The sequence below is a fragment of the Scyliorhinus torazame genome, chromosome 3, assembly GCF_047496885.1.
Source record: "Scyliorhinus torazame isolate Kashiwa2021f chromosome 3, sScyTor2.1, whole genome shotgun sequence".
NCBI lineage: Eukaryota > Metazoa > Chordata > Chondrichthyes > Carcharhiniformes > Scyliorhinidae > Scyliorhinus > Scyliorhinus torazame.
In genome coordinates this window covers 43888834-43909431 of record NC_092709.1, presented here as the reverse complement: position 1 = coordinate 43909431, position 20598 = coordinate 43888834, and the positions used below count along the sequence as shown (strand labels likewise).

Genomic DNA, 20598 nt, shown 5'->3' with positions numbered 1-20598 from the left:
GCCAGTCCACCTAAGCTGTACATCTTTGGACTGTGGGAGGAAACCGGAGCACCCGGAAGGAACCCACGCAGACACGGGGAGAATGTGCAGACTCCACACAGACAGTGACCCGAGGCTAGAATTGAACCCGGGTCCCTCGAGCTGTGAGTGCTAACCACTCTGCAACTGGGGCACACTTGCCAAAATTTTAAAAATATATTTTTTATTAAGGCATTTATATGTACAACAAACAGAACAAATAAGAGCAGAAGCAAAATTGTACAACATAATAAATAACCAGCACCCACATTATCCAACCCCCCCTTTCCCCTCTGCTGACAATCCTCCTTAAAGAAATTAATAAACTGCTTCCATCTCTGGGTGAACCCATCAGCCGACCCTCGCAAGATGAACTTGATCTTTTCCAACTTCAGGAATTCCGCCAGGTCATTCACCTTTCGGTGGCTCCCTATCCCTCCACCCAAGCAAAATCAGTGGCACTCTTGCCCAAATGAGCTCTGCCTGCTCGCAGGCCTCATTCTCAGCTGCTGTGAATAGGACACCGTTCAGGGGAGAGATCTGGTGTGGGCCACAGGCCGGTCGGTGTTGGAGATCGAGGGAAGGAAAGGGAGGCAGAAGTGCTGTTGTTAAGGTAAACTAAAACGCAACATCAAAGTGCGACGAAGGTAGTGTCGTGGGTGTGGCTGAAAAGTAAGTTTGGAACAAAGGATTTAATAGTGGGAGCGGGGAGAAATTTCTGTTGCTCTTAAATCATTTGAAGGGTTGCATTTGACCCATGCCATTTATCATTGCTATGCAAGAGTTGTCAGATCAGCACTGGTCCCCTTACCTCTTCCTGATTCTCATGGATATTCTAAATTATGAAGTGGGGATAATGAGAATATGACCAAGTGGAGAATGGAGAAAAAAAACGGAAGACTGGTCTGAAGATCAGTGGATCAAAGACCCAATATACAGACTTGCATATGGACCCAAGATATGAGCCTGGGGTGTAAATTATAGTGACATTATCACGGGGCTAGCTGTCCTGAGACCCAGGGTAATACTCTGCGAACCCAAGTTCAGATCCCACCAAAGCAGATGGTGAAATCTGAATTGAATAAAAGTCTGGACTTCCTAATGATGACCACGAAACCATTGTCGATTGTTGTAAAAACCCACCTGGTTTGCTAATGTCCTTTAGGAAAGGAAATCTGCCGTCCTTGCGTCGTCTGGCCGACATGTGACTCCAGACCCAGAGCAATGTGGTTAACTCTTTAGTGCCCTCTGAAATGGTCTAGCAAGCCATTCAGTTCAAGGGCCATTAGGGATGGGCAACAATGCTGGCCCAGCCACATCCTCCGAATGAATTAAAAATAGCATTATTGGTGAAGGCTGGGGAAAAGTGAATAGTTTCAAGTACCTGGGGTCAGTGAAGACAGACGATAGAAGAATGGAATGGGAATTAAGTGGTGGATTAGTTCTGGTTGGAGTAGTTGGACGAAGTACAGTGGTGTGTTAACGTGACAGAAAAATACTACTGAAACCCCCAAGGGAGAATCTAAAAGACAGTTGTGAGGCCAGCTTTGGTTCAGTACAGAAAGCGAGGGCAACAACTGGATCCTAAAGGCATGCGATTGCTGAGGTGGATGCATGGAGTAACGAGAAAGGATTAAATCAGGGCTCAGCATGTCAGGGAGTCAGTGAAGATTGTGAGAGCATCGAATAAAGTAGCTGAGAAGAAATTGAAATGGTCTGGGCATCTGTTGGGGAGTGAGCTAGGACATGTGGTGAGGCAAGTGGGAGAGATGGACTGCTGAGAAGGGGAGGGCCCAAGACCCAATGGAAGGGTACAATGTTGAATACCTGAATGCAACGGAATTCAAACTGGGTAACTGTCAGGAAGAGATGGAGAAGGATGTTAAACCAACATTGGTGACTCTGCTGAAAGAAGATACGCTGTGGGGGAGGGGGGGGGTTAGGTTCTAAAGCTGTTGGCTGGATCTTGTTCGGGCGAACGTGATTATCAAGCTATGCTGGTAACATTTTTAAAATCACCCTCTGGTCTTTTACTGTCATTTCCACTTATTTTTTTTGTAGTGGCTGCTTTGAGTGAGGGGTAAAGTAATAGCCTGGTGTGAACATGTTGCTGTGCTTTACTGCTTTGTGGGATGGTGTACGTGCTTTTATTGGGAGTCTGCAGCGAAGTATTATGCACAAAGCTCTGCGCAGGGAACTGAGCAAGCCAGATGTTCCAGCTGTGTGGTGCAAGTTGTCCTCACAATATCTGGGAATAGTTTCAGAATGTCACTGTGAATAAGGAATCTAGAAGAAAGGGATAAATGAAATAAACATGTGGTTTTCTAGTTAAATCCCAATAAATCTGCTTATTGCCCCTTCCTGAAGTCAATAAAATGCAGAAAATGGTCAGGTCAGAGAATGCTACAGTCCTGGTGTGTTGCACAAAGTCCCAGGGAGACGGTCAAGTGGTCTCTCCTATTGGCTGATGGTGCCCATGTGGAGCACAATTACTGCCAACCGATTCAAGATCACAGTTAACTATCAGCAGCAACTCCTTTCGCTGGTAAACTCTTGGGCAGATGGTCGAGTTGTTCAGTAAAGATAGCATTTTGTTGCATCCAAAGTTTTTGCAGATTAAACTTTTCTAATTAGGTGTTCCATTTTAAATTTTGACTCTCTACATTGGGCACATGTAACTGATCGCGCTCGTTTTGGATTTACAGAAAGTCTGTTTTCATTTACTGCAGGAGGCAGTGACATTGGGATTACTCTGCTCCTAGTTATCCCTGCTGCATCCAATAGTTTTGAACTAGTGGTACAGCAATTATTCCTTAAGTTTGCATTGACGGGACAGCATAGTGGCGCAGTGGTTAGCACAGCTACCTCACGGCGCCGAGGTCCCAGGTTCGATCCCGGCTCTGGGTCACTATCCGTGTGGAGTTTGCACATATCACCGTATTTGCGTGGGTTTCACCTTCACAACCCAAAGATGTGCAGGGTAGGTGGATTGGCCACGCTAAATTGCCCCTTAATTGGACAAAATGAATTGGGTATTCTAAATATACTTTTTAAAAGTTTGCATTGCCGGTCCCGAAAATGTTTAGGAGTGCTGCGATGAGATTGAGTAAAATGATTGTGCAGCACAATTGTTATATTTATGAACCTGGATAAAGGAAACTGTCATTTGCATCCTAATTGACATTGATATTTTAGCCATCTCTTATAAGTAGCAGTGCTGTCTTTTTAAAAAAAAAATCAGGCGCTGTTGGAAGAACAATAGTATTAGCAAAGCCTAAAAATAGCTGTGTTTTTAACTTGTTCTTTCCCTTTCTTTGCCAGCAGCAGCAGGACAGTTCGCGTTGCAATGCAAGTGCCTGTTGTAATGTCCTCTTCAGGCCAGAAGTTTTCAACAGTCGCTGTTCAGTCAATGAACCCAGTTTCAACAGTAATAACCAGCACAAATACAACCATCTCTACTCCAAAGGTTCTTATCCAAACTATCCCTACAATGGTGCCTGCTACTACAGTAGAGAATGGAGACAAAATTACTGTGCAGCCAGCAAAAATCATCACCATCCCCGCAACCCAGATCACCCAGTGTCACTTACAGACAAAGACGGGCTTGGCTACAGCCGGTAGTATTAACATCTTAGGAGCACAGGCGGCGATTCGAGCCCTTTCTCCCATGTCAATAGCAGGAGGGACGCCCGTTATGAGACTAGCGGTGCCTGCCCAGCAAGCTACCGGCCAGAGCCCTGCCCGAGTTATTACGGCCGTCATCAAAGGGGCAGAGGTCAGGCAGGATGGCGTGGCTACAAAGGTGGGAGCAGATCTTCATAATCTACCTGTGATTAAGGAAGAGCGTTCTGTGGAGGGTAGCAAGACTGTGACTCGCTGGGTGGTTGTCAGTGCGCCCTCGGCCATCGCCCTCCCTTTGACAATGAAAACAGAGGCAGAAGCCACGGTAACTGGCGAAAAATAATAGTGCAGCTTTTGAGAGACAGAAGGTTGGCAGATGAGACTTCTTTTTATATAAAAAAAAAGAGAATGTTTCCAGCAGGTATCGAATTTTTTCCCCCCCCACCCCATGGCTTCACAGTGGGATTTGAGCCACATCATCAAATGCTGACAAAGAAACTCTTTGAATAGGAACAAATGAGATATCAATGAATTCATATGCAATTAAATGCATATTGACCCAAAAAAGGGACCACGTGTTTCACTACATCTTAAAGCCTACACTAAGAATTTCTGGAAACACTAATATTTCAATGACTGGTTTGGAATGTTTCTCTGAAAATTGCATAAGCTGTAAAGCCACCAGTGCTGTCGAGAATTTGCGACCTGCTCCCAACATCATAATAAGGTCTTGGCTATTCATTGTAGAGGAGGTCTTGAATTGAAATGTGATCTGGTCTTTTGCTATATTACGAATGCGACCATTCAAAAATGGAAATTGCAGCCACTGTAATGTTTTAGGCAGAAGACCATTGGTCCTTCTAATCAATCCTTCCAATCTCTCATGCCCCTTCAGGTGCTGTACCCTAAGAGGGAGATGACAGCCATGGACTCACATTGGATTGGTCCACGGGTGGTTTGCCTGAGGTAAAGGCCCGGCAGGAAACTCCCGCTCTTCACCGTCCACCACTAGGCCTATTGGAAGGATTTACAGGTTGTTAATTTGACTTGTTTGGCCATATTATGCACACACCTTCCTTCCAAGAATCTCTCAACAGTATAAAACAAAATAACTCTCTATCTCATGCACTAACTTAAAAAGACCTCTTGTATCTATCACTCTTCTAAACTAAAGTTGCCCAATTTTCCTGGTTTTCCCATTGGCGTTTTATGTAGTACCTCTAGTCCTCAAATCCTTCTGGATGCAAGTTTTCCACGTCCATCAACATCCTCCTCAAGCCCTCTTCCTTTCTTTAGTACATCTTAAATTAGAAGTCCGCTTTGTGGCTCTCTTCCCTGCAATGATAAAAAAAAAGACTTGTTTTTAAAAAAACAAAACAAAATGCTGACATGCAATATTTATTTGCAAGGTGGTTCATGTACCTGTTGCAGAATCGTGATCGAATTGGCACTGCTGATAGTCCATCAGCACCTGACTAGACCGGAGTCTTAACAGTCCTGAAGTTTGTCAAATGGGTTGCTTGCGAGCAGGTTGCTGGTGACTGTAAACTGGATGCTGTCTGTTGCATTTCAAATGCATACCAGCCTTTGCTTAAATAACACTGTGCGCACACAGTACTTTCATTTCTACTGGTGCTAAGTGAATTCTCTTTTTTAAAAAAAAAACTGAACGGAATGTGAAGGATAAAGTTGAAATAGAAGTTACTGCTTTTATTTGGAGGAAAGGCATGAAGGTGTATTTTCAGGATTTGTATAATTACAGTTAGAGAGCAATGTTAAATGACAGCTTGAGTTTTTCCATTTTTAAAAAAAAGAAATAAGCTATGTAAGACTAGCTTTTTGTTTAAAGCTCTTTTTAATCTTACACATAAACCACAGTATTGTTATGGAGTAACATGTTATTTTATGGTAGTTAGAGCCAGCCAGATACATGGTTTGTGGTCAGGTTAAGTGACAGACCTTCGGCTATAACCTTTTTTTTATATATAATGCCTGTGTCACTTTGCCTTGGTGTATGTATAAACATTCGCTTTTAAAAAAAAAAAAATGCCACTTCAAGGCCACGTTCAGTCTAGCTTTGTGCAATGAGCTCTTCTTCTTCAGGTTGTTCTCAACCTGCGGACTTAAGTTAGAGAGGAAGTCTCACCATCAGGACCCAACATTTTTGAGAAGGAAACTGTTACAAGAAATTATAATTAACATCCTTTTGTTCCATCCATTTTTAATTTTAATAATCAATTTCTGTTTACACGCTGATGGTGAATTATATTACATTCAGCAGGGGACATTGCGGTATTGGCTAAGTTCAATTACTGAGCCTGGCCATGACGTCTTGGAGGTACCCCACATGGTTAACTGCCAGAGAGCATGGTTGGGTTAATGTTTCGCCATTGAGCTTTGGCGCTGACATAGTCAGTTGTACCCCGTTATCGCCATTGGAATTCATCAGTACTTACTGTTGAGTAGTATTCAAACCTGAAACAAGTGGACCAAAACAAGATGTTAAACCCTTCAGAACCCCCCTGCTTTATAAAACTGGATTCTGGTATTGAAACTCCCTCCTTAATGATTGATTAGGGAGATTACCAGCATTCTGACTGAAAATGTTTGTACAGTTTCAACATTTGAAGTATATTCTATTTTGTTGTACTCTTGTTTCAAAGTGTATTCGAGTAGATTTTACCAAAATATAACAGAGAATCCTGTTTGATCGTGTTTTGGTAAAGAAATACAAAGTATATCTAGTGTCTACGTATCTTCTTTTAACGTCAATTTTTATAAGATGAAAAGAAAATGTTTTTTTTTAACAAACAATTTTATTGAGGTATTTTTTGGCATTGTAAACAGTTACAGATAACAGAAATGTGCAAACATCAATATAAAACCAATACTTCAATCAAACCATACTGCACATGCCCGCTCCTCTCCCCTAGACATTACCCGCCTATTTATCCCTCCTACTCTACTCCAATCCCCCCCCCTTGACGTTCACTCTCCCGCGAAGAAGTCGATGAATGGTTGCCACCTTCGGGCGAACCCCAGTACAGATCCCCTCAAGAGGAACTTAATTTTTTCCATACACAGAAAACTTGACATGTCCGAAAGCCATAGTTCGGTCTTCGGGGGTTTTGAGTCCCTCCATGCCAGCAGTATTCACCGCCGGGTGGCTATTTAGGAAGCAAAGGCCAGAACATCTGCCTCTTTCTCCCCCTGGACCGGGCCTGGGTCTTCCGAAACCCCGTAAATTGCCACCCCTGGACTCATCACCACCCTTGTTTTCAGCACCCGGGACATGACCCCCGCAAATCCCTCCCAGTACCCCCTAAGCTTGGGACATGCCCAAAACATGTGAACATGATTCACTGGTCCTCCCGCGCATCTAGCGCACTTGTCCTCTACCCCAAAGAATTTGCTCATCCGAGCTACCGTCGTATGGGCCCGGTGAACGACCATAAATTGAATCAGGCTGAGCCTGGCACATGTTGCGGTTGAGTTTACCCTACTCAGAGCTTCCGCCCACAGCCTGTCCTCCATCTCCCCGCCAAACTCCTTCTCCCATTTGAGTTTCAGTTCCTCCGCCTGGCACTCTTCCCCCTTCATGAGCACCTTGTAGATATCCGAGACACTACCCTCTCCTCCTTCTCCTCTAGAGACTATTCTGTCCTGGATCCCTATTGGTGGGAGGCGTGGGAAGGATGGGACCTGTCTGCGTACAAAGTCCCGCACCTGTAGGTACCTCAAGTCATTTCCCCTTACCAGCCCAAATTTCTCCTCCAAGAACATATCACCCACCCTCCCCACCCCCGCCCGCCGCCATGTTCGAAACCCACCATCCATGTTCCCGGGGGCGAATCAATGGTTATCACATATTGGAGCCCAGTCAGACGCAGCCACACCCCCTACATGCCTCCTCCACTGGCCCCATATCCGCAGGGCGGCCCCCACTACCGGGCTGGTGGAGTACCTGGCTGGCGACAGCGGTAGGGGAGCCGTGACCAGGGCTGCCAAACTGGTGCCCCTGCACGAAGCCGCTTCCACTCGCTCCCAGATAGACCCCGTACCCACCATCCACTTCCTTATCATGGCTATGTTAGCCGCCCAGTAGTAGTTGATCAGACTTGGCAATGCCAGTCCCCCCTCGCTGCGGCTCCTTTCAAGCATCGCCTTCTTCACCCGTGGGGATTTTCCCGCCCAGACAAAGCTCATGATGATTTTGCCAGTCCTTTTGAAGAAGGACCGTGGGATAAAGATCGTGAGGCACTGGAAGATGAACAGAAATCTAGGGAGGATTGTCATCTTTACAGTCTGCACCCTACCCGCCAGTGACAGCGGGAGTGCATGCCATCTCCGAAACTCCCTCTTCATTTGTTCCACCACCCTAGTCAAATTTAACTTATGCAACCTGCCCCAGTCTCGTGCCCACCTGTATCCCCAAGCACCGGAAACTTTCCTCCACCAGCCTAAATGACAACTCCTTCAGTCTATTCTCCTGGCCCCTTGTCTGCACCACAAACATCCCACTCTTGGCCATATTTAATTTGTACCCTGAAAACCGGCCGAACTTCCTCAATGTTTCCAGTATATTTTCCACCCCGGCCAGTGGGACCGACACGTACAGGAGCAGATCGTCCGCATAGTGAGAGACCCTATGTTTCCCCCCCCCCCTCCCCGCCCCATGTCATTCCCTTCCACCCCTTCGCAGCTCTCAACGCCATCCCCAACGGCTCTATGGCCAGCGCGAACGGCAACGGGGAGAGTGGCCACCCCTGCCTGGTCCCGTGGTGTAGGCTGAAATAATCTGACATCCTGTTTGTCCTAACGCTAGCTTTTGGGGCCTGGTACAATAGTCTGACCCAATTAACCAGTCCCTCCCCGAACCCAAACCATCCAAGCACCTCCCACAAATAGCCCCACTCCACCCGGTCGAAGACCTCCGCGTCCATTGCCACCACTACCTCCACCTCCTTGCCCGTTGGGGGCATCATGATCACATTAAGCAATCTTCTCAAATTAGCTGTCAGCTGCCTGCCTTTCACAAACCCTGTTTGATCATCCCCAATCATCTTCGGTACGCAGTCCTCAATTCTAATCGCCAGGACCTTGGCCAGGAGCTTGGCATCCACATTGATCAGGGAGATTGCCCTTTATGACCCGCAGGATTCCGGGTCCTTGTCCCGCTTCAATATCAGCGAGATGGTGGCTTGCGACATTGTCGGTGGCAGGATCCCTCTGTTCCTTGCCTCATTAAAAACCCTTGTCAGGACCGGTCCCACTATCTCCGAGAACTTCTTGTAAAACTCGACTGGGTATCCATCCGGTCCCGGGGCTTTCCCCGACTGCATGGCCCTTAGGCCCCCCAATACCTCCTCTGCTCTAATCGGGGCCCCCAGCCTACTTTTGGGACGGTTAGTCCATCCAGGAACCTATTCATCTCCTCCGGCTCTTCCGCGGGTTCTGAAGTGTACAGCTTACTATAGAAGTCCCGAAATACCTTATTCAGTCCTGCCGGGTCCTCCACTCTACTTATTTCCCTGGCCGCTTCCCTCTTCCTGAGTTGCTGCGCTAGCAATCTACTGGCCTTCTCCCCATGCTCATACACCACCGCCTTCCTAAGTTGTTCCACGGCCCTACTCGTGGATAGCACCCCCAGTTCCGCCTGCAATCTCCAACTCTCCCTGAGTAGGTCCCCCGGACCCCACATGCTCCTCGTCTATCCGGTGAATTTCAATCTGTCCATTTCTGCTCTGTCCGCCCTGTGAGCCTGAATTGAGATCAGCTCCCCCCTCACTACTGCCTTCAGCGCCTCCCACAGGGTCGCTGCTGAAACCTCCCCCGTATCGTTCACCTGCAAGTAATTTTGCATACACTTCCGCAGTCTCTCACATATCCCCTCCTCTGACAGCAATCCTACGTCTGACCTCCATTGCGGGCATTGGTAATCCCCCCCCCCCCCGACCTGTAGGTCCACCCAGTGCGGGGCATGGTCCGAGATAGTGATTGCCGAGTATTCTGTATTCTTTACCTCCCCTACACAGTCCCTGCTCACGATAAAAAAATCAATCCTAGAATATACTTTATGAACATGCGAATAAAACGAGTAGCCCCTTCCCGTCGGCTGTCTGGCTCTCCATGGGTCCACAGCCCCCATTTGCTCCATGAACCCTTTCAGCTCCCTTGCCATTGCTGGGAGTCTGCCCATTCTGGGACATGACCGGTCCAGCCCCGGGTCAAGGACTGTATTAAAGTCCCGTCTCCCCCCCCCCATTATCAACTTGAGTGAGTCTAGGTCCGGGACCTTCCCCAGCCCTCTTTTGATAAAGTCAGCGTCGTCCCAGTTCGGCGCATGTATGTTCACCAGCACCACTCTTCTCCCCTCCAGCTTGCCCCTTACCATAAGGAATCTGCCCCCGCCGTCTGCGACTATGCCCTCCGCCTCAAATTGAACCCTCTTATTGATCATAATTGCTACTCCCCTGGACTTAGAATCCAAGTCCGAGTGGAAGACCTGGCTGATCCAGCCCCTACTTAGCCTAGTCTGGTCAGACACTTACAGATGTGTCTCCTACAACATAATTACGTCCGCCTTTAGAGCCCGCAAATGCGCGAACACACGTGCCCTTTTAACTGGCCCATTTAGTCCCCTGACATTCCAGGTGATCAGCCTGGTTGGGGGGCACAACCCCCCCCCCCCCCCCCCCCCCCCCCCCAAGGGCCGGTCAGCCATAATCTTTCTTGGGCCCGCCCCCGGCCCATGCGCCGTGCCATTCCTGGCTCGCCTCTTGGCTGCCTCCACTCCCGACCTCCTTTCCATGACCTACTTCAGATCCCCCCCACCCAAGCAACATCCCCCGATAACCCCACCCCTGCCATTCACTGGCTGTATTCTCTCTCTTTCTCCCCCCCCCCCCCCCCCCCCCCCAACCACCTGACTCCCTTGACTAGCCAATCTGCTAGCCCGGTGACTCATCGCTCCGGCGCCCCCTTGTCTCACTTCCATTGTTTCCCCCGACCTCATCTCCTCACTCCCCAGCACACCATCCCCCACTCCGACCCACTGGAGCAGTCTCACTAAGATGGGAAAGATCAAACAGGATGTAAACATCAAACAGCGACGCGAGGCTGCTCCAGGTACAATACAGTTCCAGCTGTCCACACAGAAAAGTGTTAACCCACGTCCTTTTCTGAGCACCAAAAAATATATGTAACACCGCAATAACCCAGTACCTGTACATCCCCCATCCGAAACAAACATAAAAACCATAGCCATAAATGAAACAAAAGCCCCCAACCAACATCTTTAATCCCCATTGCTGACCGGCCACCCTTTTGTTACAACACAGGCTCCAGTGCACTCAGAGAGCCCAACAAAAGGTACCCACCACAACAGAAGAAAAAAAGAGGAGAGAAAAAAAACAACAGAAAAAAAAGGAAAAAGACCATTCGAAGGGGGGGGGGGGGGGGGGGGAAGAGGGGAGAGATACCCTCTCCCCACATCCCCCACAAGCAAAAACTGCCCACAAAAAATACACCACAAGGCAACTTTAAAGCAGTAAACAGTCGACCTGCAGTCCAGGCACCGTAGGCGTCCTTTCAACCAGTAATTCTCGGACCCTAGCTTGCGTCCTTGGGTCCTTTTTTTTTTCGAGACCAGCCCCTGATCCCTCACAAAATCCATCGCATATTCGGGCTCGGAGAAGTAGTGGTGTTGGCCCTGATGCGTAACCCAAAGATGGGCCGGGAGGAGCAGACCAAACTTCACGTGCTTTTTGAACAACACCTCCATAACTTGTTTCAAGGCTGCTCGCCGCCTGGCCACCTCCTGGCTTAGGTCCTGGTAAATGCGAAGGACACTGTTATTCCACGTGCTGCTCTTAGCACTCTTTGCCCTCTGCAGCACCCGCTCCTTCTCCACAAACCTGTGGAACCTAATCATCGGACTGGGGGGTGGGGGGGGGGGGAGACACCCCCCGGACGCACCTGTCTCGCCTGTACTCTGTGTGCCCCCTCCCCCTCCAGCTCCGGCGGTCGCAGACAGGCTTCAGCCCCCATCAGCTGCAACAACAGGTCCGCCACAAACGCTGTGGCATCAGCTCCCTCCGCCCCCTCTGGGAGGCCGATGATCCTCAGATTTTGTCTACGGGCTCTATTTTCCAGCTCTTCTACTCTGTCCAGCAGTCTTCTGTCTCTCCTTCAACCCATCGACTTCTAGCGCCGCAATCGTCTGCGCGTCCGCCTGCTCCTCCACCGCCTCCCCCAGCTCCTTAACATTTTCGTCCGGGGTATCCACTGCCTTCTGAAGTGGGTCCAAGTTATCCCGCTTCAACAACTCAAAACTGCTCTTTATCACCTGCAGCATGTTTTCCAGCGCCTGCTGGATTGCCGGGTCCAAGGTCCGTAGGTCCGCCATCTTTGCTCCCCGGTCAGCTTCCCCTGCACCTTGCCTTTGTCCCTTCCTCTCCCGTTTGCGCTGCTTTCTGCTCTCCCACAGTTCCATCTGCTCGCTTCATAGCCCCCCTTGGCCGTCCTTTCACAGCCCTGCAAAACCGGGGAACCAGGTCCTCAAATCCCGCCAGAGTGAGAGCCCCTGAACGTGCGGCTCACTCACTCATTGCCGCCACCGGAAGTCAAAAGAAAATGTTTTGTAACTTAAATATCCCTAAATCAGCAAGCTACGAATGCACCCCACCCACCTTTTTAGAAATGGAAAACTTAAATAAACTTTGATTTGACCAGTTTTCTCAAGAGTAAGCAACAGGAATTAACTGCAAGGAGTTTTGATTCTTTTAAAAAAGATAGTTACATGGTTAATACTCCTTCATCGTATGTCATTCTGGACATTTTAATAATTGGATTACACTCCCATCATGACACACGGTTCTTGACGTTTGCAGGCATTAATTGTCCTTAAGAGGTCCCTGTAGAAATAACTTAAAACTGCTGCTTCCATGAAGATTCTGAAGTTACGGTGGGCGAATTGGCAGATTTTATTCATGAGAAAAGGCATGGTACAGCATTACCAGCTTCAAATCTTTTTCTTCACCACAAGTCAGTGTGTGAATCAATGCAGCAGCACAGCTTTTCAGTACTCGAGAACATTCTCTTCCCTTGCCGTATGGATTTTCCCTCATTATTTGGTGAATGTGCCACATTTGAACACCTGGGATACTCCATCCTACTTTATTACATCCTTTAATACTTCTGAAGCCATTTGGACAAGAGCAGCCATTTTGTTTGCCACTGCAAATGGCCATCACCAGAAAGGGACATGACGGATTTCAGCAGACGAATCAATGCTGCTGTTTGATGGAGGATGGTTGACACTAAGGGGTAGAATGTTCTTCTTTCCATAATTAGTGTAGGGATGGGGCCTATATATCCACCACCTTCTCCCCAGCCAAGTTTCAGGATTTTGGGGGGGGGGGGGGGGGGGGGGCGCGAGAAGGTGGACAGTAAAAAAATTATCCTCGTCACAAGAAGGCTTACATTAACACTGCAATGAAGTTACTGAGAAAAAACCCTAGTCGCCACATTCCAGCACCTGTTCGGGTACACCGAGGGAGAATTAAGAATTCTCAGCTGGTACGGGAATTGAACCCGTGCTACTGGCCTTGTACTGCATCACAAACCAGATGTCTAGCCCACTGAGCTAAACCAGCTACCTGTTCATTTGGAAGATTGAGGAAGATGACAGTGGTACTTTGATGAGGCCAGAACTGCAGTTGTATAAGAAGTATGGGGTCATGATGGAAAAACTTTGAAGATTAAGGCCTTCATTGGGGAGCAAAATGGAGGGAAGAAAGCCTGCCACCATTTGCATGTGGTTTGGAAGGGAAATGCACATCCAGGTAAAATCGCTTGGAGTGTTTCCTGTGACCAACTTTTTAACTGCCTTTTCCCAGGCTAGCACACCTGGTTAGTCAGAATACTGGCACTAAATCCAGACCCAGGGCAGCATAGTCATCCCAGATTAACGCCAATTAAGTTAACCGAGAAGCATGTTCATGAAAGGGGGGGGGGGGGGGACGCGGTGGGGCAGTGGTTCATACGAGTGCCCTGACTGCATGTACTGTCTGGGCAGATCAAGTGAATACCTGTGACCAGAGTGGGGAGACCGTTTGGGGAACTACCTCGGAACCATAAACGGGTGAATGCCGCACAAGGGGTCTTGATTAGGTGGGGATAGGGTGGGGTGTTGGCCTAGGTAGGATGCTGTTTCATAGGGTTGGTGCAGACTCGATGGGCCAAATAGAATCCCTACAGTGCAGGAGGCCATGATTCTAAGCAAGTGCATCTGGAACAGATAGTGAGCAGCAAGCAATCAGAAGGTGCGGGTGTCATCACTCACCTACTAACATAAGGAGATGGGAGGGGAGGGGGTGCAGAAGAGCAGATGAACAATGATGTTTAGGACAATTGGGAAGCCACCTCGCCCCAAAGAAGGCAGCCAGACCCCTGGCTTTGCTGGGACACTGCAAACCTGGGATCCATTTCTCTGGAGTAAGAGTACTCAAACAGCAGCTAGAGTAATAGGATTTTCGTCAGGCCCACAGTTGAGTTGGCTGCCTTTTGTTCCTGCCCCTATGGCCATGAATTGACTAAGACTCACCTCCAAATCAACTAACCTGTCGCCTCATTAGTTTCCCCCTGGGGTGGGTTTGGGACCCAGAAATGAGATGTTAACTCTTCACAACCGCCTGCTATTTAAAACTGGATTCTGCGATCAAAACTCCCTCAATGGTTGGTTAGGGAGATTACGAGTTTTCTGACTGAAAATGTTTGTACAGTTTAAACATTTGAAGTAGATTCTATTTTGTTGTACTATTGTTTCAAAGTGTGCTGATTTATATTTCCTGCTGACATTGCTAAAATCCAGACCTGGGTGTCAAATTTTGACTGATGAAAATTATTAACACTTATCGATACTGGTAAGAGGACATTTAAAAACAAAGACCAGGCACAGAATATGTTTGACAGATCTGTATTTTGTGAGGTTGTCACTGATGGGGTGGAGCCAGTGGATGTAATGTATTTGGATTTTCACACAAAGATTGTGCTAACCTCTTCTGTGATACTTTATCAGCCAGTATGTAATATCAGCATGGCTTTGCAATTGCCTAATGGTCAGAAAATAAGTGTAATTGGGTCATTTTCTGAAGGCTATAATTAACAGGATACTGCAAAGCCTCAGCTTATTTACTTTGCATATCAATGATTTCAATGAGATGTTGTGTAATTTTTCCCAGGTTAGTAATACAAAGTAGGTGGTGAGGAGCACACAGACTGTAAAGGAATATTCACAGATGAGGTGAGTGGGCAAGAATTTAGTTGTTGGAATAGGATAAGTTGTAGAATGATTCACATCTTGAGGTGAGATACTGGAAAATGTCAATATTTGGAGGGACCTGTGCCCTTGGGATAATCAATCCAGGGAACTACAGGCCGGTGAGCCTTACTTCAGTGGTAGGTAAATCACTGAAGAGAATTCTTTGAGACAGGATCTACTCCCATTTGGAAGCAAATGGACATATTAGTGAGGCAGCATGGTTTTGTGAAGGGGAGGTCGTGTCTCACTAACTTGATAGAGTTTTTCGAGGAGGTCACTAAGATGATTGATGCAGGTAGGGCAGTGGATGTTGTCTATATGGACTTCAGTAAAGCCTTTGACAAGGTCCCTCATGGTAGACTTGTACAAAAGGTGAAGTCACACGGGATCAGGGGTGAGCTGGCAAGGTGGATACAGAACTGGCTAGGTCATAGAAGGCAGAGAGTAGCAATGGAAGGATGCTTTTCTAATTGGAGGGCTGTGACCAGTGGTGTTCCACAGGGATCAGTGCTGGGACCTTTGCTCTTTGTAGTATATATAAATGATTTGGAGGAAAATGTAACTGGTCTAATTAGTAAGTTTGCAGACACAAAGGTTGGTGGAATTGCAGATAGCGATGAGGACTGTCAGAGTATACAGCAGGATTTAGATTGTTTGGAGACTTGGGCGGAGAGATGGCAGATGGAGTTTAATCTGGACAAATGTGAGGTGATGCATTTTGGAAGGTCTAATGCAGGTAGGGAAGATACAGTGAATGATGGTAGAACCCTCAAGAGTATTGAAAGTCAAAGAGATCTAGGAGTACAGGTCCACAGGTCATTGAAAGGGGCAACACAGGTGGAGAAGGTAGTCAAGAAGGCATACGGCATGCTTGCCTTCATTGGCCGGGGCATTGAGTATAAGAATTGGCAAGTCATGTTGCAGCTGTATAGAACCTTAGTTAGGCCACACTTGGAGTATAGTGTTCAATTCTGGTCGCCACACTACCAGAAGGATGTGGAGGCTTTAGAGGGTGCAGAAGAGATTTACCAGAATGTTGCCTGGTATGGAGGGCATTAGCTATGAGGAGTGGTTGAATAAACTTGGTTTGTTCTCACTGGAACGAAGGAGGTTGAGGGGCAACCTGATAGAGGTCTACAAAATTATGAGGGGCATAGACAGAGTGGATAGTCAGAGGCTTTTCCCCGGGGTAGAGGGATCAATTACTAGGGGGCATCAGTTTAAGGTGAGAGGGGCAAGGTTTAGAGTAGATGTACGAGGCAAGTTTTTTTTACACAGAGGGTAGTGGGTGCCTGGAACTCGCTACCGGAGGAGGTGGTGGAAGCAGGGACGATAGTGACATTTAAGGGGCATCTTGACAAATACATGAATAGGATGGGAATAGAGGGATACGGACCCAGGAAGTGTAGAAGATTGTAGTTTAGTCGGGCAGCATGGTCGGCACGGGCTTGGAGGGCCGAAGGGCCTGTTCCTGTGCTGTACATTTCTTTGTTGTTCTTGTACACGAATCACAAAGTTAACAGAATCACAGACTGGTTAGAGCAGAGAAGCTGTTATTTGACCCATCAAGCTTTAGCTCTGCAAGGATAACTTGGCTTGTTCCACACCCCTGCTCATTCCTCATAGCTGTAACTTGCATTCTTTTCATGCGGTTATCTAACACCCTTTTTGAAAGCCGAGATTGCATTCCAATCCAATTTAGGAGCATGCAGGTGGCGGAAAGTGTCATAGACAGGAGTTATAGAGATGTAGTCACACCCAAGGTGCAGGCAGATAGATGGATGACCACGAAGAAGAGCAGACAGTCAGTACAGGAATCCCCTGTGGCTGACCCCTCTCTAACAAGTATACCGTTTTGCATACTGCTGGGGATAGCCTATCAGGGGAAAACAACAGCAGCCAGAACAGTCGCACCACAACTGACTCTTGCTCAGCAAGGGAGGGCAAAGTGCAGAAGAGCGATAGTTGTAGGGGACTCTATAGTAAGGCGCACAGATAGGTGCTTCTGTGAATGTAAAAGAGACTCCAGGATGGTATGTTGCCTCCCTGGTGCCAGAGTTAAGGATGTCTCTGAATACAGGACATCCTGAGGGGGAGGGTGCACAGCCAGAGGTCATAGTACACATAGGTATAAACGACATTGGCAGGAAGAGTGATGATCTCCTGCAGAAGGAGTGTTAGTAAGCTTAAAAAGCAGGACATCTTGGGTTGCAATCTCAGGATTACTCCCTGTGCCAGTGGGGCTAGAAATAGGAGGATAGTGCAGTTAAATGCGTGGCTAAACTGGTGGTGTAGGAGGTAGAGTTTCAGATTTGTGGACCATTGGGATCTCTTTCGGGGCAGGTGGGACCTGTACAAGAAGGACATGTTGCATCTAAACGAGGGACACCAATATCCTGGCTGGGAAGTTTGCTAGAGTCACTCGGGAGGGTTTAAACTTGTATGGCAGGGGAGTGGAAACCAAAGCGTTGGCTTAGAAGGTGTAATAACTGAAGGATAAATAGAGAACAAAAATAGGAGGACAACAACATCACTGCTCAAACGCAGTGGTCTGAAGTGTATTTGTTTCAATGCCAGAAGTATAGCAGGTAAGGCAAATGAACTTAGAGCACTGATCAGTGGAACTATGATGTTGTGGCTATCACAGAAATATGGTTAAAGGAAGGGCTGGATTGGCAGCTGAACGTTGGAGGATGTAGATGCTTCAGGAGAGATAGAGGGGGATGTAAAAAGAGTGGGAGAGTAGCATTACTTGTTAAGTAATACCTTATAGCCGTACTGTGGGAGGACACCTTGGAGGGCTCATTCAATGAGGCAATCTGGGTAGGGCTCCAACAGGAAGGGGGCAATCACAAAGTTGGGTATTTATTACAGGCCCCCCAACTGCTCGTGAGAGAGAGGCAGATAGGTGGAGAGATTTTGGATAAATGCAAAAGTAATGGTTGTTGTGGTAGGGGATTTTAACTTCCCCTATATTGACTGGGGCTCACTGATTGCTAGGGGCTTGGATGGGGCAGAGTTTGTAAGGTGTATCCAGGAGGGCTGCTTGATGTAATATGTGGATAGTCCAATTAGGGAAGGGGCAATTATGGACCTGGTATTGAGGAATGAGCCTGGAAAGGTGGTTGAGGTTTCAGTAGGGGACATTTTGGGAGTAGTGGCCACAGTTCCTTAAGTTTTAGGGTACTTTTGGATAGGGATGAGGGTAACTCTTGGGTAAAGGTGCCAAACTGGGGAAAGACAAATTACGATAACATTAGACAGGAATTGAATAATGTGTATTGGGTACGGCTGTTGGATAGTAAATCTATATTGGACATGTGCGAATCTTTCAAGCGACAGTTGATTAGGATTCGGGAAAGTCACATTCCTGAGAGAACGAAGGATAAGTATGGGAAGTTTAGGGAGCCTCGGATAAGAGGGATATTGTGACCTTCGTCAAAAAGAAAAAGGAGGCTTTTGTACAGTCTAGAAGGGCAGGGACAGTCAAAACCCTTGAGTATAAAGGAAGTAGGAAGGTACTTAAGTGGGAAATTAGGAGGGGTCATAAAGTCCTTGGCAAGTCGGATTAAGGTGAATCCCAAAGCTTTTTATTCATATGTAAATAGCAAGATGGTGGCCAGAGAAAGGATTGGACAACTTAAGGACAATGGGAGGGGGGATAGAATCTGTGTTGAGCCAGAGGAAATGGGCGAGGTACTAAATGAGTACTTTGCATCAGTGTTCTTCAAAGAGAAGGACTTTGTGGAAGATGATTCTTGAGTAGGGTGTGTGGATAGTCTGGGTCATGTTGACATCAAAAAGGAGGTGGCATTGGGTGTTTTAAAAGATATTGAGGTGGATAAGTCTCCTGGGCCCTGATGGGATTTACCCCAGAATACTGAGGGAAGCAAGGGAGGAAATTGTTGGGGCCTTGACTGATATCTTTGTATCCTCATTAGCTACAGGCAAGATCCCAGAGGACTGGAGAATAGCTAATGTGGCACCGCTGTTTAAGAAAGTTAGCAGGGATAATCCAGGAAAATACAGGCCGATGAGCCTCCCGTCGGTAGTAGGTAAATTATTGGAGAGAATTCTCAGGGACAGGATTTATACCCATTTGGAAACAAATGGACTGACTCATTAGCGATAGACAGCATAGTTTTGTGAAGGGGAGGTTATGCTTCACTAACTTGAAGGGGCTGGTTTAGCACACTGGGCTAAATCGCTGGCTTTTAAAGCAGACCAAGGCAGGCCAGCAGCACGGTTCGATTCCCGTATCAGCCTCCCCGAACAGGCGCCAGAATGTGGCGACTAGGGGCTTTTCACAGTAACTTCATTTGAAGCCTACTTGTGACAATAAGCGATTTTCATTTCATCGAGTTTTTTGAGGAGGTGATGATGATTGATAAGGGCAGTGAATGTGGTTTACATGGACTTCAGTAAGGCTTTTGACAAGGTGCCTCATGGCAGACTGGTACAAAAGGTGAAGTCACACAGGATCAGAGGTGAGGTGGCATGATGGATACAGAACTGGCTCAGTCATAGAAGGCAGAGGGTAGCACTGGAAGGGTGTTTTTCTGAATGGAAAGCTGTGACTAGTGTTCCACAGGGATTGGTAGGGGCCTCTGTTGTTTGTAGAACGATTTGGAGGAAAACGTAGCTGGTCAGATTGGTAAGTTCGTGGATGACCTAAAGATTGGTGAAGTAGCAAATAGTGTTGAGGATTGTCAGAGGATACAGCAGGACACAGATAGGTTGGAGACTTGGGCAGAGGAATGGCAAATGGAGTTTAATCTGGACAAATGTGAAGTAATACATTTTGGTAGGTCTAACATAGAGGGGAAATATACAGTAATTGGCAAAACTTTTAGGAATATGGAAAGTCAGAGATCTGGCCGTATAGGTCCAGAGATCTTTGAAAGTGGCAACACAAGTGGACACGGTAGTCAAGAAAGCATCTGGAATGCGAACCTTCATTGGATGGGGCATAGAGTATAAAAACTGGCAAGTTATGCTATAGTTGCAGAGAACCTTGGTAAGGCCGCACATAGAATATTGTGCACAATTCTGGCCGCCACACTATCAGAAGGGTGTGGAGGCTTGGAGAGGGTGCAGAGGAGATTTACCAGGATGTTGTCTGGTCTGGAGGGTGTTAGCTATGCGGAGAAGCTGAATAGACCCGCACTGTTTTCATTAGAACGACAGAGTTTGAGGGGCGATGTGATAGAGGTCTACCAGATTATGAAGGGCTTGGATAGAGTGGATGGGCAGGCACTCTTTCCCAGGACGAAGGGGCCAGTCACTAGGGGGCATAGGTTTAAGGTCTGTGGGGGCAAAGTTTAGAGATGTGCGAGGAAGATTTTTTTACGCAGAGGATGGTGAGTGCATAGAGCGCATTGCCAGGGGAGGTTGTGGAAGCAGATGCTGTTACATGGATAGGATGGGTATAAAGGGATACGGCACTAGGAAGTGCTGAGGGTTTGACCAAGGATGGGATCATGATCGGTACAGGCTTGGAGGACTGAAGGCCTGATCCTGTGCTGTATTCTTTTTCAAATCACCTGCTGCAAACCAAATGTTTCCTCGTGTTGCTATTGTGTATATTTTTTGTCTATCACATTAAATCGATGTCCTCTGATCCTTGACCCTTTTTC

General features: G+C 47.3%; 1 protein-coding gene across 11 annotated transcripts in view; it reads left to right on the top strand.

Moving 5' to 3' along the window:
• Positions 1–6377, top strand: part of elf2a (E74-like factor 2a (ets domain transcription factor)) — a 147797-nt gene extending 141420 nt beyond the window's left edge. For 10 of the 11 annotated variants that reach the window (XM_072495579.1, XM_072495583.1, XM_072495582.1 and 7 more), the window contains one exon: positions 3340–6377. In XM_072495579.1, coding sequence (XP_072351680.1) covers positions 3340–3982 — 643 coding nt within the window. In that variant the 3' untranslated portion in view covers positions 3983–6377. The remainder of the gene's footprint in view (positions 1–3339) is intronic. The other variant, XM_072495580.1, reaches the window with a different exon arrangement.
• The last annotated feature ends 14221 nt before the right edge of the window (positions 6378–20598 follow it).